The sequence below is a fragment of the Rhinolophus ferrumequinum genome, chromosome 19, assembly GCF_004115265.2.
Source record: "Rhinolophus ferrumequinum isolate MPI-CBG mRhiFer1 chromosome 19, mRhiFer1_v1.p, whole genome shotgun sequence".
Classification (NCBI taxonomy): Eukaryota; Metazoa; Chordata; class Mammalia; order Chiroptera; family Rhinolophidae; genus Rhinolophus; species Rhinolophus ferrumequinum.
The window spans coordinates 43,492,648-43,514,924 of record NC_046302.1 but is presented as its reverse complement, the minus strand read 5'-3'; the positions used below and the strand labels follow the sequence as shown (position 1 = coordinate 43,514,924).

The 22,277-nt window shown below is 36.4% G+C and overlaps 1 protein-coding gene across 1 annotated transcript in view; it reads right to left on the bottom strand.

Moving 5' to 3' along the window:
- Positions 1 to 22,277, bottom strand: part of DCC (DCC netrin 1 receptor) — a 1,038,356-nt gene that overhangs the window by 16,496 nt on the left and 999,583 nt on the right. Inside the window, exons 26-27 of the mRNA XM_033087479.1 lie at positions 19,530 to 19,685; positions 11,443 to 11,655 (exon numbers count right to left, since the gene is read on the bottom strand). Of these exons, the coding sequence (XP_032943370.1) occupies positions 11,443 to 11,655; positions 19,530 to 19,685 (369 nt within the window). The remainder of the gene's footprint in view (positions 1 to 11,442; positions 11,656 to 19,529; positions 19,686 to 22,277) is intronic.

The window sequence follows — 22,277 nt, the reverse complement described above, 5'->3', positions numbered from 1 at the left end:
AAAACCAATGGAAATGTAAATAATACATAGAGAATACAGAAATAAACAAAGTCTGCTTTTTGTATTTTTCTTTTCCTCCTGTGAATGCATCAGCTGGAGTATTTTGTCATGGTTATAAGTTCTGTAGAAGAGATTAGAATACTTCTGGAAAAATAATTGCAATGTAGATATTTACATGTTAATAAAAATGCCAAAATATAGGTTGAGTGTTTAATATTTGTCATATTACTATTTACAGATTCTTGCTCCTTTATGTATATGTATTATAATATAGTTGTTCAGAAAAGTACGCATTAGCCTCAGAAAGACCTAGGTTCAAATCTTTGCCTTGTCCTGTCAATATAATGTGACATTGAATGAATTATTTTATATTCTCTGATTCCAAACTTTCTCCTCATGAGTAAATTGGGAGAAATGATACTTTTCTCTTGGTGTTTTTGTGAAGCTGAACTGAGATAGTGAACTTATGGCTGTTTGCTAATGGTGATGATTAGTAATAAGGTTTGCAAATGCCATCATCATAGTTAGAGTCAGTTCATTTTTCCTTGAGTAACTTAACTACTGGGGCCCAGCACATATTAGGTTTCATTTCAGTTTTCAAATTTCTTCTTTTCCTTCAAATTCTTTCCCTGGAAGTCGTCATCTAATTCTATTTACTATATGCTAAGACTCTTAATTTTTAACTGTTATATTAAAGAATATTGAAAATTGGTGTCTATCATGATATCAAGTATTGATTTGGGAAGATAAGTCATGTGAGTGTGAAATACTTAACTAGAATCATATAACATACAGAATAAAAGTATAAAATATGAGCTTTGACCCAGGGAAAGTAATAGAGAAGGTACTGATTATGTGGCAGCTGGGAGACAAGTATTATGGAGTTAGAGAAGGAGAGATGGATGGCGCCTGACTGGTGGGTTTGGCCTCCGACTGGAAGAGGGGGCTCCAGGTCAGCTTTCAGGAACCGGATTCTGTACCATGTGTCCAACCCAGGAACTCAAAGAGAGAGGTAAGTAGGAGGCTTCTGTGCAGAAAATTCTCAAACATTTAAAACATCAAGAGACCTAGGAAAATTCACCTTTAAACCTTTTTCTCAGGGGTACTTTCTATCATTGTTCCTCTCCCTGATCTGGAATTCAAATACTTGTGCTCCGGTAGGTGCCTATAGAGTACCTGTTTCTATTTGAATTCAGAAGTTCTGATGGGGGGTGGGGGTGTGGGGGACTTCTAATGTAAAAGAAAGAAAGAGTGTGTGTGTCGGGAGTGGGTAAAACATGGAGGGTGAGGGAGAGAGGAAGAAAGACTTTAATTGTTCAAACGTTTATTGGAGAAACAGGTTCTTTGTCTTTAAGAACTGTCTTCTCTCCAATCCCAACTGAGCCTCCTCAAACACATACTTACTCCTTAGAATTATTTTATACCTAATCAGTGATTCATGATGATATCGCTTATATTATGTAACTCATAATATCATAATGTCTTCATTACTCAAACATTTCTTTAATTACTTCCCATTCTCTGTAATTTCTATTATCATTATTTATAGGTTCACTTTTCCTTATTACCACCAGAAAAGTTTAAAAATATCTGTTTTACAGATTTTATATGCAGTTCTTACATGTGTGACACTGGTTGAATCTGAAATTTTCATTGAACGATGGATGAGTCATCGCTGGAGAAAATGTGAAGTGCTCTCCACCTTACACTGCAACACAGGGTGCCAAGGACAGGTTATCATGACCCCTGTCCAATGACAACACATCTCAGTTTCCCACAGGTGCTCATCTTCTGGAGAAAATTTGTCATAGAGTTGTGGATCGCATCTATCACTCTTCATTTAGGCAACAAAAATAAGACAGAGTTTCAGAAGTGGGACCTCTATTAAGACATTTACAAGTACTAATCTGACCAATTCCTTCATCAGGCATTAAAACATGTACACAACATCCCCAGGTGTTTCTGCAGAAGATGAATGGCTTAATTTTGCAGAATTTCATTTGAGCAGGGCAAAAGTGTTTTGCTCTTGGCCTTGGATTCTGGAAGGTTAGCTCTGCAAAAGGTTTTCGGAATTAGTTTGGAAAAAAAAAAAAAAAAAAGTAAAACAAAACCGGATGTTGGTGTTTATATTCCTTAGCTGAGCCTAAATGCAGGGTGATGACAAAATGGCAGGTTAAATGATCCTTAACTTATTGCAGATAATGATCAATTTGAGCCTCTAATGAAAGCTATGTACCCACTCACTAGAAAAAATGCACACACACATACAGACACACAGAGAAATGTGAATTTAATTTCAGATGAGTTATCAAAGTTACCCAACCCACAAGTTGTTCCATGAACCCTAGGTGAAGAATACGTGATCTGTGCTAGAATCTCACTACTCAATGTGTGATCCACAGAGGGACAGCATTACATCCCCTGGAATAATTTTAGAAATGCAGAATCTAAGGCTCTTCTCCAAACCCACCAAATCAGAACCTACCTTTTAATAAGATCTGCAGGTGATTCCTAGGCATACCAAATTAGAGGAAGTCAGAATGTCACCACCAAACCTGTGCATCTATTGGACATAAATCCTTATTGGGCTTGAGGAACAAATATTCATAACAATTGAGTGAGACACAGGTTAAGGAATTGGAGGGGAAATTTAATGCAGTTAGATTTAAAGGTGTGGGTGGGAGATAGCTTCCTGGCTGTCGGATGAATTTATGATTGCAGAAAGACCTGTTCAATTGGAAGAGGCCATGCCTCGCTCTAGACTCAGGAAACAATATTCAGACAGCTATGAGCAGCTTCCCCATACTTCTTTGCTCACCATTCTGTCTTCTGTGCAATGGCTGCCCTTTTTCTATTGCATACACTTTTGGTGTAATACAACATTTGGGAGTTAGATCTAGTTTCATCAATTGAACCATTAAAATGCACTTTTATACTTCCTTCCACATGATCCCACTGCTTCTGAATATAAGGCAGCGGAGACATCATTGGGCCAAATTTATAAGGCAATGTGGTTTCTAGATTCTATCAATTCAGAAGCTCCTGAATTCACTGTTAACATTTTTAACTAGCATAATTCATGTTTACCTGCTTCGACTCCTTAAAGAAAATGAAGCACAACCTTCCTAGACTATACTTTACTTTCCCCATTTATAGTTGTGGAAAATTGAAGCACAAAGAGGTTAAATGACATTTTCAAGGCTAATCTGGCCAGTGAGCATGGAGCTGGGTCCTAGTGGTTTTATTATTTACCCCCAGTAAGTGCTCTTCTGGTCACACTTTCCTCCAGCCCGGAAGAGATCCAGAGGATTGGTGGCACTCTCCTTGTCACGTGGCAACACGGTCCTGCACTTACTGTGGCAGTGTGGTAGGTGTCAGCCCAGATCTGTGTGCACAGGCAGCCTGGTTCTATTAAATAACTGACGTACCACTCCAGAGAGTAGTCCAAAAGAAAATAAGCAAACAAATAACTATGATTTTAACTGCAATACCAACTGAAATGAAAGGTTAAACTAGTAATCTCGGATTTCAAAGCTATACTACCATATTATTGTAGTTCAAAATATGCAATTTCTATTTAAAATAATGACTCAGGTGACCACGGAAGTAGAAAGGTGCCAACAACCGGGTAAGAGAATGGGAAATGTGAAATAAGAATATTTAAGTGGGCAATTTGGAGTAGATATGAAAAGAGCAGTCTTTGCAAGTTCCATTACTCCTATAAGCCTCTATGTGCAATTATGTCATAATATGTCTCTCATTTTGAAATCAGTTGGGCTTACTTATCATTGTTTTTCACACACACACACACACACACACAAAGCTTGTTAAAATCTCCTTTACCACAAAAGATAAAGGTATTTTCTTCTGAGAGCCTTGACATTCCAGTAAATAGATTCTGGCAATAAGAACATCAATCCGGCAAGCCTATGATGAAAGTAAATGCTGTGAAAAACACAAGATGTTTAACATGGCACTTGAATTCTTTGTTAAGTCCTTGCCAGGGAGATAAAAGTTATAAACATTTAGAAGTGGGGGCTTTAAATGTTTTTACACCTTCTTTTAGATATTACAGTTCATACCCTTAGAAATAGTTTGCTGATTGCTAAACTCTCACTTTATTTTACTATCACAGAAATTTTCAGTTTGTTTTCAGTGTGTTAGATTTTTCATAACACAATTTAATAGCCCATTAATGAATGCAGAGCTTTATATGAACACTTTTTGTTTCAAAATGTCTCCCCGCTCCCAAAGAGAAGCAACTGGAACCTAACACTAATTTAAAAACTATAGAGAACTCTGTCAACTGTTGAGAATGTTTATTCAAATGAAAATCTTTCTATTATTCATACTATTTCACAAAGCAAACGAAAAATATGGAGAGAATATACACCCTTATTTCTGCAGTAATTAAGATTGTTCTAATTTCGTGTTTCATACCTTTTAAGGAGCAAAGACTAATTTCACAGATGAAAATTAGTAGGATTCAGGGGAGCAAAACCAATTCCATAACTGGCACAATTGAGAAATAGTCCTCAGGATTCTTTATTTCCACTGAGCGACACTCCCTCTTTTTAGGAACAAAATGGATGTCATTATTCTCCATTGTACTATGATGAAACTGCATGTCTGTTTATTTTCAGGAAGTTAAATTATTAAATAGAATTTCTGGGGGTGGGTGGGTGGTTTCATGTTGTTTTTCCACTCTATGCAGTTTAATCCAGCATTAGCATATTTATAGTTTAGATCACTTAGCATTTTATGATCAAATGATTGTGAATTCAGAAATTATATTTCATCTTATCTGCCTTTATCATTAATATTTAATCCTATTGCTGACTTTCAAGTTGCCCTGCTTCACCTGTAATCATCATTAGACTTGAAATTGAAGACCTAAATTCAATTTTTGGCTCTTACCTTTATTATTCTGTTCTGGCCAGCTCAACACATATTTATTGAGTGTCTGTTATGTGTAAGGGTTTGTATAAAGGTCCCAAGAATAATGACACATGATTCTGTAACAGTTACAAGTTATTCAATCCTTCTGAGTATCTACGTCTGTATCTATTAGGTTGGTGCAAAAGTAATTAGGGGTTTTGCAATTATTTTTAACCTATTAAACTGCAATTACTTTTGTACTCAAACTAATATAATGGTGATTATAGTTACTTCTCAGGTAGGCATGAATTCATTTGGAAATGACCTTAATGAACTATAAAAGGTGACATAATTAAAGCAATAACCTGATTACTTCACCTAAGCTGATTTTTATAAAGACACTTTGATCTCCAAGATAGTAAATAAATAACAAAATCTACACAGCAGTAGTTAACCATGTGACCTATCAGGTTCTTAGGAAAAGTGAAAGGAGTACTTTCTGTTTTGAGAACAATCTGTTGGTCATCCTTTCCCTCACCATTCTCTGTCACTCACAAGGCCACACATTCCCCAGTATAATCCAAGGACTTTTTTGTTATCTATTTCCAATTATGTAGTCTACTAGGTTACAAAGTTCCGAAAATAGATTTTTAAAACATTTTCTCTATGATCATCTAGATGGTAACTTAGTACTTTAACCATTGAGTTTAATTGTCTGTTAAGTTGAAAATTAGCCTCAATTATCCTGGTACAATATTTTCTCTTATTTTTTAATTGGGCAAAAATTTGATCAAAAGGACTCAAATCTTAACACGATTGTGGTCATTCACTCCCTCCTTCCAAAAACTTTTTGCAATTCCAGCTGTTCATTTTTCACTCTCATTGACCCTCACACTCTCTAACACACAGTCTGATAATATTCTCATGTGCCTTAACTTTTATCTTCATTTTGCACTTCCTCCTGCTTGTCTTTATTTTTATTATTAAACAGCAAAGTCCTGGCCACCCATGGTGCATGGTGCTGAAAACAATAAATGTCAGCTCCCTGGCTGCTGCCTTCCTGTAAAAGGCTATTGGCAGGTTGGTCAGGTGACTTTAAGACAGACAGGAGCTAGTCGGGAGTTGCTGGCTAGTCACTACTCTTGCTATAAAGTCTTTACTCCATTTAACCTACAGAAAAGAATAACACATTGACTCAAATACTAAACTAAATCAATCTACCTTCCATAAAACAATTCTTTCTGAGGGATATTTAATAATTAGGATCATCCGAGAAGCCCTCTTATAGGGAAAAAAGAAGAAGTCAATCCAAGAATAACTGTTTATACCACACAGAAGCTAAAATAAAATCCTTTGTTTCCTTTCGATGTTATATTTCTTTGCATTCTTTAAACTTGGCCACTAGTTCAACTGTTGACCTTGGGCAAGCTGCTTAACCTTTTCAGGCCTCAGCTTTGTCATCTATAAATGTGGCAACAGTCACACGACGTCCTCATAAAAAATCCTCTAGAAACTGTTTCCCTCTCATTGAGATAATTAGCAGAGCTCTGTCCTATTTATATACTGGAACACCACACTAGAAGAAACAGTAATGTATTAAAATACCAGGTAGGTTCCAGAGCACAAATATTGGTGATATATAAGGCAAAGTTCACTTAATTGCTTTTTACCAAGGGATAATTTAGGATGACCAGACAAATCAAATTTCACCTATTAAAAAAATATCCTTTAGGAATGAGGATGGGACCATTTCAAGGAGCTACCAAAACAAACAAACAAACCAAGCCCCAAAACAACATACAGATGTACTTCCACATAAGATAAAATTTAATAGGCGGTACTTTAATTTTCCACTCTAAAATTGATCGGTAGTATTGACTCCAATAACATCAAATCAACATATGTCTCCTACTTGGCTGTGCCAATGACTCATTTGATCTGATTGGACTGAAAAGTGACCCTCCTGTTTTACCTGCTAAGGAATGTGTGATTTCCCATGACCTCTTCCTATAATTGATTTCAGTAGAATGCACACTCATCTGGTATCCCGATGAACACCCCCAATGGTGGCCTACAAGTGGCTCAGGGAAAGCAATTGTATTAAAGTATTACAGTAATTTATTGGTGGTTTTGTGTGATAGCATATTTACTGAAATGAAGCCTGTCAAAAAGATCAGGTTATAGCAGGAACATATGATTTCCCAACCAGCCATAAAACATAAATCAAATGCCTTTTCTGTCTGCTGTCAGCCACTTCCACCCACTTCTTGTCCTCTGTCCTCAGACAAATTGAAGCACATGCCACAATTTGCAGAGGGAAGATCAAACTCAATTTCGCAGTACAATGAAGTGAGTTTTGGTCTTGTCATGTCCGCTGACACATTGATCTCTAGAAGATTGAAAAGATGAGAATGTTCGGGGTTTTTGCTTTTATAAATAAAAAATGTATAGAAATGCAATGTGTAAATAATGGACAATATAACACGGAGGCACCTTTATGAAGATGCAAGGACTCCAGGGGCTCGTGTTATAAAACAGTGCGACGGTATAAAAGTCACTGTTTAAGAGGTCACATTTTCTTTCCCTTTAGAATTACAGCCCCAGAAGACAAATGGTCTCCTAATCCAGGTTCATTTAAAGTGCAGCTGATCATTTCACAGCTAAGAGGAATTTTCACGAGTGAAGAAAAAGAGAAAAACACCCTATCTTGGTCCTTTGTAAAATTGATGTCAGATCTATAGTGCCATAAGCTTAACACTCCATCAAACATTTTCTATTTAACCTGAAAGGGGACTGAGCCAAATCACTTACAAGTCCACCTCTGTGATTTGCAAAGTGCAGTGACTGCAGCCTCCCTAAGAGGTGCAAAGACCCACAGTTATTCACGTCTATCGGTGAAGCATTAAGAAACAAAACCACTTTATCACGAGGTGATGATCAAATTGTAAGAAACACCATAAATTACCCTAGAATCTAGTGAGCTAAAGTTCTAACTCAGCAGGTAGAAAGGGGGGCAATGAAGGGATGAATCTGTGTTTTCAGGAAGGCAGAATTTCCGTCATAGTGACAACAGGATGGCTGTCTAATTACCACTGACTGTAGAAATACTGTGAAATTCCCTCCCAGTCTATGGAGATCCTTATTTCACGATATGTGTGGCCCGGGAACTCATATAAAACTGCTGCAAATGTAGCTCCACATATCTTGTCGGAAGGCAAACTGAGACACAGATCGAGGATGCTCGTGAAAAACCACACACAGGATTGGAGCAGAGAAAGACCTGCTTCGTCCATCCTAATTTCAACGGTTTCAAAGCAGAAGGAGCCTCTCGTTTGGCATGCTTTTTAAAAATTATAGCAATGCCTCACATTACCATTTTCTAAAGTAATTACTTTGCGGTAAGTAAAGACAAATTCATTAGTAATTATGCAGTCCTTTATTGTGAAATCCAGAGAAAAATCATTTGAGGTATTTTTTTTTTTTTGAAGCCGACAAGAGAATGCCTTTGCTTCATCAATCAGTTTGACTCAAGTAATGATTTTCTTAGAATTAAAATTTGTTGAAAGCTCTAAGTATTTCATCTTTTAGGCTGAGAAGCATGTAGTTAATGTCATAGCTAATACATTTGTCAGTCTGCTAATTTTCCTTTTCTATTAGAATAAGTAAACATCAGCCCTTTCTTAAAAGCACACTATTTACCATGTGTCAGGAGCAATGCAGGAAGAACTTATTTGAAAATCATGAGGTAAGACATTATGAAATGAACAGGAATCACAGGGAGACAATGAAGGAGAAACATGAAAGGAAAAGGCATTTAATAATTTCGGAGTGATGGCAGGGTGTGTCTCAAGGTGACTGGGGAGGGGGCATTTAAAGGGGAACTGTGAAAAATATAAAATCAACCCCAAAACTCAAGCCACAGATACTGGAAAATATGAAAGAAGAGCTGGCTTGTAACAAATAGTTCACATGAAAACAAGAACGATAGAAAAACAAAAGAAGGCTCATAAATGAGCAATGAGAATAAAAGAAAATGAGATCTTGCCCACATGACATTAGATCAGAGAGAGGTTCTTCAGACATGCTTGTTATTTGAGAGAATAGCTGCAGAGATAGGAGAAGAAACTCTATTTCCCATCTTTTAAAGACATAATACCCTCATTTATGCTACATTGTGTCAGATTTTAAGGCAGCTTTAGTATATTTGTAACTAGAAGAAAATAGTAACTAGTAAATAACAATGCCAGTGCCTTGTTCAGTCTACTGTAAGATGTTCTTTCTAAAATCAGAGTTCTGGGTCGTACTGCTGTGATAGATCTCTGGAGCATGCGTTGATTTTCAAAGTCTGTGTTCCAAACTAATCATTACCGTCACAGTAAAAGTTTCATTTGAAATGGACTTCAGAGTATCATTTTCAGCTTGTTTTTCTCTATTATAACACAGTTGCTAAATAAATAAATAAATAAATAAATAAATAAATAAATAAAAACAAAAGACCAAAACTTTACTTGCAAGTAGAGAGAATTGTTAATGATATATAGTTTTTAGCTTTGGTTTTTTGATGTTATAAAATTAGTGTTCTTCTGTACAGCACAGTTAAATCTCTTACCTTTCCTCATTAAAATGTGAGTAAAGAAGTGGAAAATAGTGATAAGCTTGCACAATGACACATCACTACTAGAATTAGTGGGGTGATCCCACTCTAAGGTATAAAAAAGTCAAATCACCATATTGCACACCTGAAACTAATATAACTGATATAATATTTCATACCAGCTCTACTGAAGAAAAGCCTCTTAAGAAAACGTTATTATTTCAGATTTTTTTCAGATGTCACCCCTTTTGTTTTAATGTTTTAGAATAAATTAATTGGATAGATTTAAAACATTTTCTCTGTGTTTCTGTCACTAATTAATTAGACAGAAACTAAGAGTACAAATGAGTTCCCAGCATTTCAGAACGCATGCTTTCTGCAATCAGAAGGTGGTAAAAGAGGCATCACTTACTAGCTACGTAGACTTAAAGATGCTACTTAAATTCTCTGTGTCACAATTTCTTTGTCCATGAAGTGGGGGGAAGAAAGTACCTACCTCATAAAGTTGCTGTGAGGACCTAATGCAATGTTACAAGCCTTCAGAAGTATGCCCGCCACAGAGCACAGGTTCAGTAAGGGCTAGCTTTTCTTAGTTGTTGCAATTAACCTGACATCTATCCTGAGTACCAGGCCGGATGTGCAGTGTGCATCTCAAGCAGTGGAACCCGCATCCCTCCTGTACTCCCCCCACCTCTCAGGGTCTGGTAGCTGAGCACCCATAATACACCATGGGAACGATGAGAACACCAGGGGTGATGAGCACAAATCAATGAAAGTTGTTCCAGGAACAAGATGCGTTCTTAATATTAATATAAAGATCACATTCCTCATTGCAATCTTATTTTCCTTAGTTTCGGCAGTTATCATGAAGCTTATGCCCTAAGGCAGTGACTCAAACTGCGGAGGGCATGACTCTGAATGACGGAAGCTCAGTCAAATGTCTCTGCACAACGGCAGATTGGCTAGTCCAGCTGCCTCTGTCTATTAAGGGGCCACCTGTATTTATTCAGAACCATTGAACTTTACTATCTTATGCCTCATACACTGGGGTGGTTAAGAATTACTCTAATATTCCAAATAATTTGGAACACTACATAGTTCTTTATCTCTATGTATCTACTTATCTATCTGTTGACCTATCTTTCATCCTCTCTATCTATTCCTAACCCTCTAGCTCTCCCCAGTCATCCTTCTTCACACCCTGTCTTCCTCTTCCTTCTCATTTTTCCTTCTTCTTCTTTTCTCCTGCTCTTCGCCTCTTTTCCCCCTTCCTCCCCAAATTGCTAACAGAAACAAAAAAAGGAGCTCTGATTCATCCCCACTAGATACGATCTGAGGTGATAAAATGAATACCTCATTGGGAATTGGGGACTCTGGTCTCACCTCTGCCATTTGATATTCTTAGAAAGAGGGGCGTCATAGCAATGTTGCTTCCCAGCTGAGTTTTGGTTTCTTTATTTCTAAAATTAGAAAGTTGTACTCTACACTGGTTCTGACACTCCTTTCTGTCCCTGCAACTCTGAAATAAGAACCCCTGGCAGTTGACTATTGAAAAATACAAAGCAGAACTATGGGATTACACGCATTTCTCGAAAAAGTGACTTGCAGACTTTTACATCTTTAACTCTAGTTTTGGAGTGTAGCCTTAAATCCTAGGACACACATGGATGACTGAAAAATCAGGAACTTTCCCAGCATTCTCTTGTGGGCACACCTACAGCACATATTAAAAGTACTTGACTGGGACTCAAGATTAATGAACAACTTTCCAAGGGAATGAAGGGCACAACCAGCCCGTTGCTTGTAAGGCAGATGCTTAAGAGTTGTGTTCAGACATCAGTGACAGACATGAGCACATCCTCAGTGTTGAAAAGGTCTGTTGCATCCGGCCTTCCCAAGAACCCTCATGCACTTAAGCCAAAGCAGCAACGATAACAACTATTTTAAACGTGAACAAAGGGGCACTTTACCTGGCTGAGACAAAAGCGGTGTGTAAGGGACCTTCGGTTCTATTGCACTCATTGGTGGAGGTAGCAGAGGGTTAGCAAAGCTGCGGAGTGGATGAGTTGGTCGAACACAGGCCGTGGGGATGGTTCTGCTTGGTGCCTCCTCACTGCTGGGATGCTCAGGCTGTGTTGTGGGCAACATGGGTGGCTGTTGCGTGTTTGGTCCTTCATTCACTGCTGCAATGGAGGCAAGAAAAGCCATTCATGATTCCAGGACAAAGCTTGCTTCCCCTATGTCAGCTGAGGGGCCCCTGGGTCAGATCAGAGAGAGATGCCGGATGTGGCCAAGCTCTTCCTCAAGTTAAGAACATCCTTATTCTTCTTCCTTCATATATTTACGGGATATGATAGCACTGCCCCTTTGAACATTAGAAGTAGATCCAGCACGTCAGGGATCTATTTTTCAGGAAGAGTAGTAAGATATATACACAGCACGCACTATATTGCCTGTACTGTCTGGGCCCTGTAATCACAGGTGATGACGTGAGAGAAAAAGAATTATTTCTCCCTTCAAAGTAGCAACGTCAGTGAAATTCAATGTACCAAACCCGGCTATAGCTGCATTATTATCTCCCAGCCAATACGCCAATTTTTCTGTGATTTAAACATACTATGCCAACCATCAAACAAATCAGTTACCGGGTATTAAAGGCATTGCTAATAAAACCATACAAATAACACCACTATCATTGTCTTCCATAAAAAGCAGAAGCATATCCAGCTGAAAAGTTATATGAGAGGTGACTCTGCTGGCATAAGTTGCCTAAATGCAGAATTACAATTTCTCCTCGTTGGTAGCAAACCTTGTAATTTCCAGTCAGATTACTATAGTTTGAAGTGGTTTCGCATAGTCCCTATGACAGCCTTTGGGTATTTGGACGGTTTTGTGTACAGAAACACACTTTTTCTCCAGAGAATACAGTTGAGTGGCCTTAAATATTTGCAAGGAAGTTTCTCATGCTAAGGATACTGTAATTTGACTTTATTCATTCAAATTTGAAGTCAATAGGTCCAAGTTAAACTGCAATTGAAAAGAGCTGCACAGTAGATATAAGTGTAAAAGAAATAAGAGTATTTTTGATGATTTATTTCTTAAGAAAGTTCTTCTGGGTGAGTTTAAAAAAATGCAGTGATAGAAGATAATATCTCACTTTCCAAAGATAATTTTTAGCCAGGAAATATTTCAAGATAATTAGTTTGTGAGATAATTTTGAGACAACTCTCTGGGAGGCTCTTTGAGGTCAGCGAAGGGCAGAGGAGATAGAAAGAAAATCTGATAATGCTGAAGGGAGTAGAGATTAAAGATACCCAAGATCAAGACATAATATTAAAGATATGCAAAAGTAAAATGTGCCTGCAAAGGGTATTGCTATTAAAACTCATTGTTCTATATTCAGACAGGGTTAGAGGTCTCCTGGGTCACCGAACACCCTTCAGGCTTACCCCATTCAAAGATGGAGACGAGGAGATCAAGGATTTGTTAAGGACAGGATTTAACAACATAGCAACCCGAGCCAGAAAACAGGCAAAGACTCGATAAAACAGTTATCCAAAGAAGAAAAATGTAACCAAGACAGCAAACTGCATAGAAGTCTGGGGGCAAGAGGAGGTTGAACTGAAGTGCCTTGTCTCTAAGCTTGGAAGTCTTAGCAAAGATGGAGAAGAGGCGTACATGCCTGTAAAATTTCAAGGATAAGTAGAGCGCCGCAAGGAAAACCTTAAGGCACATTCTTGGTGATGCTGGTTCTCAGATAAGGACAAAAGGGATGGAGGCTTCAGGTAGGGGTTAGAAGGAGCTAAATTCTACATGCTTGTAAGAATGTAAAGGGGATAGGGACACGTGTGTGCTTGTGTTTAATCAAGAATGTATAACGAGATGGTTGAAAATACAGTTTTAGAGACAAAGAAAGAAAATTATGCAGGTTTTACTCTGGACTCATATTCAGTTTAAAGGAGAAAATGAACAATAGTCAATGGTCCAAATAAAAAGAAAATATCTCTCTGCTCTAAATCAAAAAGAAGTAGCTGCAGGAACCTATATCTAGGTCCTTCATTACGAATGTACTGTTTTTTACTAAAAGGCCCCTATCATCCAATTAAATTACCTGTCTAGAGAAAGAAATTTTGCAATTTTCCTCAGAAATCTCCTTTAAGTAATTCTCTCTACTGAACATGGATTGCAATTAATTCACATCATATTTTTTTTCCCCCTTCTGCCCCCAGTCTCCCCTTCCGGTTCAAGCCATTGTTTCTCAGTCTAGTTGTGTAAGACACAGCTCCCTGGCTCACGCTGGTATTATGAGACTTGCGCTCCCCTGGGCTGAGGCACTCAGTCACCGGTTGGCCACACATCATATTTTTAAAATTCCTTTATCCATTAAAGAAACAATATGTTTTGTGAATCTTTCTTTTCTTTATTCCTTCCATCATATTTCTCTCTTTTATTTCTCTTACATTTTTAAAATGAAAGAGATCTATGTTAAAGTATTCTTGTGATGACAGGTGTAATAAAATGTGTATGTACTTTTTTTTAGCCTCCTGAAATTCGATTTCTTAAAAACCTGAAGCTTCACATGAATTCTGATGACGTGCCTGAATTTTCTAGGGCTATTCCTATTCCCATTCTCTTTAAAGGCATCGCTGTGTAAATAAAACTTCTCTGTATGCCCAGGTCTCCATCCCCAGGTTTTCACCCGGCCACCAGGATTCCGGTTGGAAACATCACGCTGTTGTTCTTGACTTTGAGGGAGTAATTAATGGTGGCTTGATACTGATGGACCAGCTGTTTAGTGAAATCAATCCTTAGCACCACACATAGTGAAAAGAAAAGTGCCTGATGTAATGGGTTAGGTGGACGTAGGAGGGCCTGTCCTGGAGACTGAGTGTATCCGTTATTCATAAGGGCGACTGTTTTTGTTTTGTACAAAATGACAAGTTTGCTTAATACCTAACACAATGGACACTTTTACATAAACAATTCATAATTTTTATATTTTACAAGGAGCGAAAGAAATGCTTTGCCCAACTGGCTGACCTTGAAGGCAGTGAAAACTCTTCAACAAACACAATAGCAACTGCTCCATTAGAGGAAAGCTCTCATTTCAGATGAACTCCTTTGGCCAGTTCAAGCACCAGCTTCAGGACACCGGGGTGATACAAACTGGCTCACGATATGACATTCAGCTCTCCTAAGAGGTCTGAAAGCAACGAAAACCTCCTTTCACCCATGAAGTGCAGCCTCCCTACAATTCAGAGAATCAATGAGAATCAAATATGTTCTGGGAAGGCACTTGTTTTCAAATGATGAGATAGTAGGAATTCATTGTACAAATACCATATAGTTACACAGCAGAGTAAAATCTCAGGACACTTTATAATAATTAATGTCAACACATAAAAAATCACTATGGAATAACTGGCAAAAATATTGCAAGAATGGAAATGAGGATTTTTCTTCTATCTAAAATCGCAATATTTGAAAGAAATAAAGCACATGGATAACTCTAAGCAAAGACACTTTGAGACATGGACACTTGGAGGAATGAGCTTCACTCATCAATCTCAGAAAAACAGCATCATGCAATATTTCCAAGTAACGCCAGTGCCTTACAGCCTGGATTTTTGAAAAGACTCTAGAGAAAAATCCGAGAACTCCTAGGTCAAGTCCCATTTGTTAGTTGATTTCCAATTTGGGGTAGAGCTGGGGCAGAAAAATGACATGGATAAAGCTGACTAGCCTTCTGACCAATTAAGGTAAGCTCAAACTAAAAGGAATAGTGGAAACCATCTGTTTCGCTAATACCTACTTGTTTCAAAGATGAGGAAAAGGAGGCACCAATTTTATGATGACTTGACCTCAAGAGTATCTATTGGTTGAAGTTTTCAAATTACAGAACTGCTCCTTGTTCCCCAAGGCCGTTCACTTGCCTATTGAGGCTAAGATCAGAACTACAGTATATTGGTAGGAAAAGGAAATATTTGTCCATCACAACTATATAAATCTTTATTAATTTATTGCTGAATTCAAATATGTGTAATGCAAATGTGCTATATTCTATATCTTTATTTTCCTTATGGTAGGCGAGAAGTTCAGCTTTATTTGTAACTCAAAAAGCAATACAACTTTGGAGGTAGGGTTTTCGTGATTAATCTCTTGTAAAACTCGAAGGGTTTTCAGATCACTGTGGAGGAAGGAGCATCCTCCCACTTGCACAAAGTTTCTTTTCCTATGTGTGCCTTTCACTGTTTCTCAAGGTGACTAATACGACATCTCTAGCCAGAGTCATGAAATGTTTTCTGCTTGAGAGAGAACAGGGATGGTTAGTGTTCCCCAAGGCATTTAGAAACCAACACTGAATGGCTGAAAGTTAACTGTTTCTGACAGTGATTTAGAGAATATTTAGTTTCCTAGTAAAGAGGGTGCTTATTTTTTTCCCCTAAGCATTCACTTGGAAACACACATTAGTTCCTATTCCTTTTGCATTGCACATAGCTTTGCTCCAAAAATCCTCGACGAATGATTGAACATATATTTTAAAAAATCTGTGAAATCTTCTAGGAGTAGAATGTCTATGCCTTTTGATTTAGATGAGGTTCAGAACTGACTGAGCTAAGCACTCTGTTAAGAGTTTTTTATTTATATGACTTTATAGAATTGCTATATGGTATGTATTTATACTATATGTTATGTAATAGTTCTATAACTAACTTTATTTAATAATCCCTACTTTTAAACAAATTAACAAAATAAAACTCAACTAAAGAGACTAAAGTTTATTTTCTCTCTCTCTCTCTCTCTCTCTCTCTCTCTCTTTCTCTCAATAAATGTTATTTCTTTAGAGCAGTTTTAGACTTGCAGCCAACTTGTGTGGAAGGTACAGAGGGTATCTCTGCTCCCACATATGCATAGATTTCCCACTCTCAAAGTCTTGCACCAGAATGAACATGAGACTAATCACACAGATAGAAACAGATCTGTGGTCTATAACCATAGATTTAAATATATATATATACTAGTTCATTTATTGTTTTCTTTTTCATTGAACTTTAACTTTTGAAATCACTTCCCCATGATTCAATGAGACAGTTTTGCATGCTGTACCAAATCAAGAGAAAAGAAAAAAAGTAAATAAAATACTGGATTTTCAGAAGGAGACTATGTCTTTAAAAAAGGAAAAGAAATTACAGGATATCCCATGAATAAAATAAAACAGTTACCTTCTAATTTTAAAAAAGTAATGAACTTTGGCTTGTGTCAGTATTGTTGGAATGAACAATTAAAAGTCAATCTACACATTCTTCATACACATCTTTCTTAAAGTTAGAGAACATAGATGAAATCAAAAGAAAGCAGTAGACAATGATTCAATGAGAAAACTAATTAAAACCTCTCTTTTCTGCTGGGGAAAATTCATTTCAGAGTTTGAAGTAGTGACTTGTGGTTCCAAATTATTTGACTAAAATCACCTTCCTAATTGTCCTGGGATTCAGATTTTTGGTTGTTGGACTTCCTACATTTTTTTCATTTAATTCCTTCCAATATGGTTTAGGGAACTGTTTTTCCTCGAGTTTTTGCACACAACTCTATTCTGTAGACATGATGTACAGTGAGAAAAAAGAAAATAAATCTAATTCTCCCTTGGCATATTTTTGATGCCTTTTTAATTCCAACCTTGCTACATCTAAACAATTTATGATTTCTTAGAGCTGTCCCTGTTTTGTTGGAGAAAATATAGCTTACCTCACAAATACATTTTATTGCTGTTACCATCTTATCTATTACAAAACATCTTATCTCACACAAGCTGCTGAGTCACCTATTCTTAACTAAGAGAAGAAAGCCATAAAATCTATTTTAAAATGCTGTGCTTGAAGAAAAACAAAGCCAAATGACACAGGAAAACTCACCAGGGTGTATATAAGAGCTGAAAGTATCTCCATTCCTACCTTCCTTAAAACAAATGAAATACTACTACAGGATACTCAATCAATAGACAAAAATTAGTTGCATTTCCATATATGCACACAGACTATTAAAAAATAAAGAATATGATCTTATTTACAATAGCATCAAAAAGAATAAAATATTTAGGAATATAATTAAGGAGTGAATGATCTGTATGCTGAAAACTGTAAGACATTAATGAAAGAAATTGAAGAAGACACAAATAAACGGAAAGACATTCCATGCTCATCAATTAAAATAATTGTTAAAATATCCATATTGCCCAAAGTGATCTACAGATTCATTGTTATCCTTATCAAAATTCCAACGATATTTTTCACAGAAATAGAAAAAAACACTAAAATTTGTATGGAACCACAAAAGACCCCAAACAGCCAAACCAATCTTAAGGAAGAAGATCAAAGCTGGAGACATCACACTTTCTGATTTCAAACTATATTACAAAGCTATTAACCTAAACAGTATGGTACTGGAATAAAAATAGATCAATGGGACAGAATAGGGAGCTCAGAAATATACCCATGCATATATGGTCAATTAATTTATGACAAAGGAGCCAAGAATGTAAAATAAGAAAAGAATGTCTTCTTTAATAATGGTGCTGGGAAAACTAAATTGTCACATAAAAAAAGAAAAAAGATGGAACGGCTGGTTGGCTCAGTGGTTAGAGTGCAGTGCTCATAACACCGACGTTGCTGGTTCAATTCCCACATGGGTCAGTGAGCTACGCCCTCCACAACTTGTTTGAAAACAACGATTTGACACAGAGCTGATAGGTCCTGACAAAACACACTGTTCTCCAATAAAAATAAACAAAAAAGATATCGGACCCCTATTTTACACTATACCAAAAAAAAAAAAAAGAAAAAGGAAAAAAGAAAAATCAACTCAAAATGGGTTAAGGACTTAAATCTAAGACCTGAAACTATAAAACTCCTAGAAGAAAACATGGGCGTAAGCTCCTTGACATTGATCTTAGCAATGATTTTTTTTTTTTTTTTTGGATTTGACATCAAAAGTAAAGGCAACAAAAACAACAATAAACAAGTGGAAAAATAAACAAATTAAAAAGCTCCCGCACAGCAAAGGAAAACACGAACAAAATGAAAACGCAACCTAAGGGATGGGAGAAAATATTTGCAAACCACATATCTGATAAAGGATGAATATTCAAATACTTAAGAATCTCATACAACTCAATAGCAAAAATAATCCAATCAATCAGATGAAAATATGGGCAGAGGAACCGAATGGACATTTTTCCAAAGAGGACATACCAATGGATAACAGGTACATGACAAGGTGCTTGACATCACTAATCAGTAGGGAAATGCAAATCAGAACCACAATGAGATATCGCCTGTTAGAACTGTTAGAACAGTTATCATTAAAAAGACAAGAGATAACAAGTGTTGGCAAAGATGTGGCTAAAAGGGAACCCTTTTGCATTATTGGTGGGAATGTAAATTGGTGCAGTTCTTATGGAAAACAGTATGGAGGTTCTTAGAATAGTAAAAATAGAACTATGATATGATTCAGCAATCCCACTTCTGGGAATACTGTATTCAAAGGCAACAAAATCAGTATCTCATAGAGATTTCTACACTCCCATGTTCATTGCAGTTTTATTCACAATAGCCAACATAAGGAAACAACCAAAGTGTCCATCTATAGATGAATAAATAAAGATGTGGTATATATCCACAATGGAATATTATTCAGCTACCAGAAAGTAGGACACTCCGTCCTTTGTGGCAGCATGGCTGGACCTTGAGGGCATTATGCTAAATGAATTTCTAGCACCCATCAAATCACTGTTTTACTGAACCATATAACCTTTGTTTCTCCACCACTTTGTATATTGTCAGTGGAGAGGACTTTGGAAAGACTCTAGAAAATCAGTCCAAAAGCATGTGAGTAAGATCCAAAATATTCATTATGCTGGAAAAGAAAATTCTAGTACCCAGGTCATGGGTAAATCCATCTTTCCAAGGGATAACAACCTCAAAATGCTACACATTTGACAAGACATCCTTAGTATTATTCATTTGTTTTTTTTTAAAAAAGGAAAATACATTACACTGACATTTTCCTGCTCCGAAACCTCGGTCCACGGACAGTGTTGGGAAGGGCACCGGTCGGAGAGTGAACTGTGGGTGGGGGTATCCACATGTGGGAGATGGAAGGATTCCTGGATACTGGGCACTTTCTAGGGTTGGCACAGGAATGGCACTCACGACAGCTGCAAAACAAGGATATTCATTGTTTTTTTAATCCTATGTATCCACATATCAAGCAAAAGGGGAGTGGCTACATTTTCACATCCATACATGCTCTTCATAGTATCACGTAGGTTCCTTCAATTACCTCTTTCTCAAAGTCCTTTTCGTATTTTAGAAAAGACAGCTCACTCCTCCAGCATCTTACTAAGGAGTATTACCCTGAGGTTTACATATTTTTGTGGTTTCAAACAAAGACATGATTAATCAAGCCGCCATAAAGCCACCTGAAGGCTCTCTGTTCTTTGTTTTGTTTTTTCTAATTCTTTCTCTTAAGCAAGAACAATGGCATTCAAAATGTTGAGTTGTTCAGAAATCAAATATATTGTGTAAAGTGGGCTGAGGAAATGGGAATTTTCCATTAATTCTGTAAAGAATGCAATGCTTTTGAAATATAGTCTAGAGAGAAAAAAAAAAGAAGGTATATTCTCAACAATTATACTTAGGATTTACATGTAAATAGAAAGAAAATATCTTCAAAGAGCCAAAACAGTGTAGTTTTTTGTCACATCAATTTAAATATAACTGAATATTTTCCGGGAATACCAAACATTTTTCAGTTATACTGGCTCAAATCCACAGATAAATATCTTATACAATATTTTCTAGGTTTGGTGAGTATAGTTCCATTCCATTATTCAATACCTATCCAATTATATAATATTATGAAATATTTACTCTAATTGTAGTCAATCTTCATTTTATATCATCTTGTAAAATGTTCTCCACCTCTTATTATCAAAAAATAAAATTTAAGCCAGCTACTGGAAAAATCAATTTCAGCAGTCTACGTCTGTCTATATACTAATGGAGTTATTTCTATTATATACACAATTTTTATTTTATTACATGGAATGCCAATTACTGGAGGTTTTAACATTCACAGATACACACGTTTACTAGAACCTTTCTTTTTTTATCACATTGCTCTTACATAAATTTATAACCATAGATACAAATTATATTATTGCATTATTGTAAGTTAGTTAGAAACAACACGTCAATTTAAAATGCATATTAATTATATTAAATATAGAACACTTTAAATAAAAAAAGTCTGCTTCTAATAAACTAGCTTTTAGAATTGCATTCGAGAATTTATGTTTTCAATGTATTTATACTTATTGAAATACATATTAACATTTTTATGTGAATTGAAAAATGAAGTAAGGCTTTTTCAGAAACACGCTTTTGATTGGTTTGACATTGAAGACAAATTCTTTTAAGTAGGTTAAATGATGGTTGTTTTCCATGAACTGAATAAAAAATGTATAAATTTTAATAGGATTAACATATTTTAGAAAAAATCATATTAATGAAGGTATACTATAAGTGATATTTCAATGTTTTCTATCATGTCTTAATACAATGTATTAGACAAAGTACCTTATAAAAGTACTTTATAGGTGTACCTCCTAGAAAATGAGACAGTAAATAACTTGAATAAGTAACAAATACTTTTAAAAGTCAGGTAGTTTCTAAAACTTTTACTTTCAACATAACTGAAAGAGGATATTACCTAGTTGTTAGTTGAAATATTATTAAAAATAACTGGATGAGGGAGGCGGGTGGCTCAGTTGGTTAGAGGGTGAGATCTGAACAACAGTGTGTTTTCGGTTCGATTCCCACATGGGCCAGTGAGCTGCGCCCTCCACAACTAGATTGAAGACAACAAGCTACCGCTGAGCTTCTGGAGGGGCGGCCGGATGGCTCAGTTGGTTAGAGCGCGAGCTCTCAACAACAAGGTTGCCGGTTCAATTCCCACATGGGATGGTGGGCTGTGCCCCCTGCAACTAAAGATTGAAAACGGCAACTGGACTTGGAGCTGAGCTGCGCCCTCCACAATGAGGTTGAAGGACAACGACTTGGAGCTGCTGGGGTCTGGAGAAACACACTGTCCCCCAATATTCCCCAATTAAAAAAAAAAAAACCTGGATGAGAATTCACAGCATAATTTTAGCATGTAGCTTGGAAGGAGTTCAAATCATTGAGTGATTGCTATAAAAATCTTATTGTTATAACTCTAAACCACACATACATGCAAACAGTTTCTCAGTGTTTAGATCAATAAAAGAAAACATTGGAATACAAGTTATGCAATAAGTAACATTCATCCATGGATACGTGAAATAACTGTATTTAAAAAGCCTCCCACACGTCATTAGGTGATAGATTTCTAATAAAATCTTACTTTATATACAATTGTGCAGAAATAATAACTGTAATGTTAACTCAACCCAGAAGAAAAACATTAGCTGTTAAAAATATAAACATACAACTTCAGTTTATAAAAATATATTGCAAACAAATAAGATAAATGATGAATAAAAGATGTTCAGTCATAAAAATAGATGACATCTATATATTATTGTATAGTAAAAGTGAATTGTCGGTACTAGTTTAAGGGGAAAAATGAGTGATGTAAATTCTTTGTAAAAGAGCAGCTTCCTCATGCATTTTGTAAGTGAATGATGGTGGATATCAAATTGCTATGGTATTTTTATGCTTTTGGATTTATTTGAAAGAGTGATAAATCACATCTTTCACAGATATTT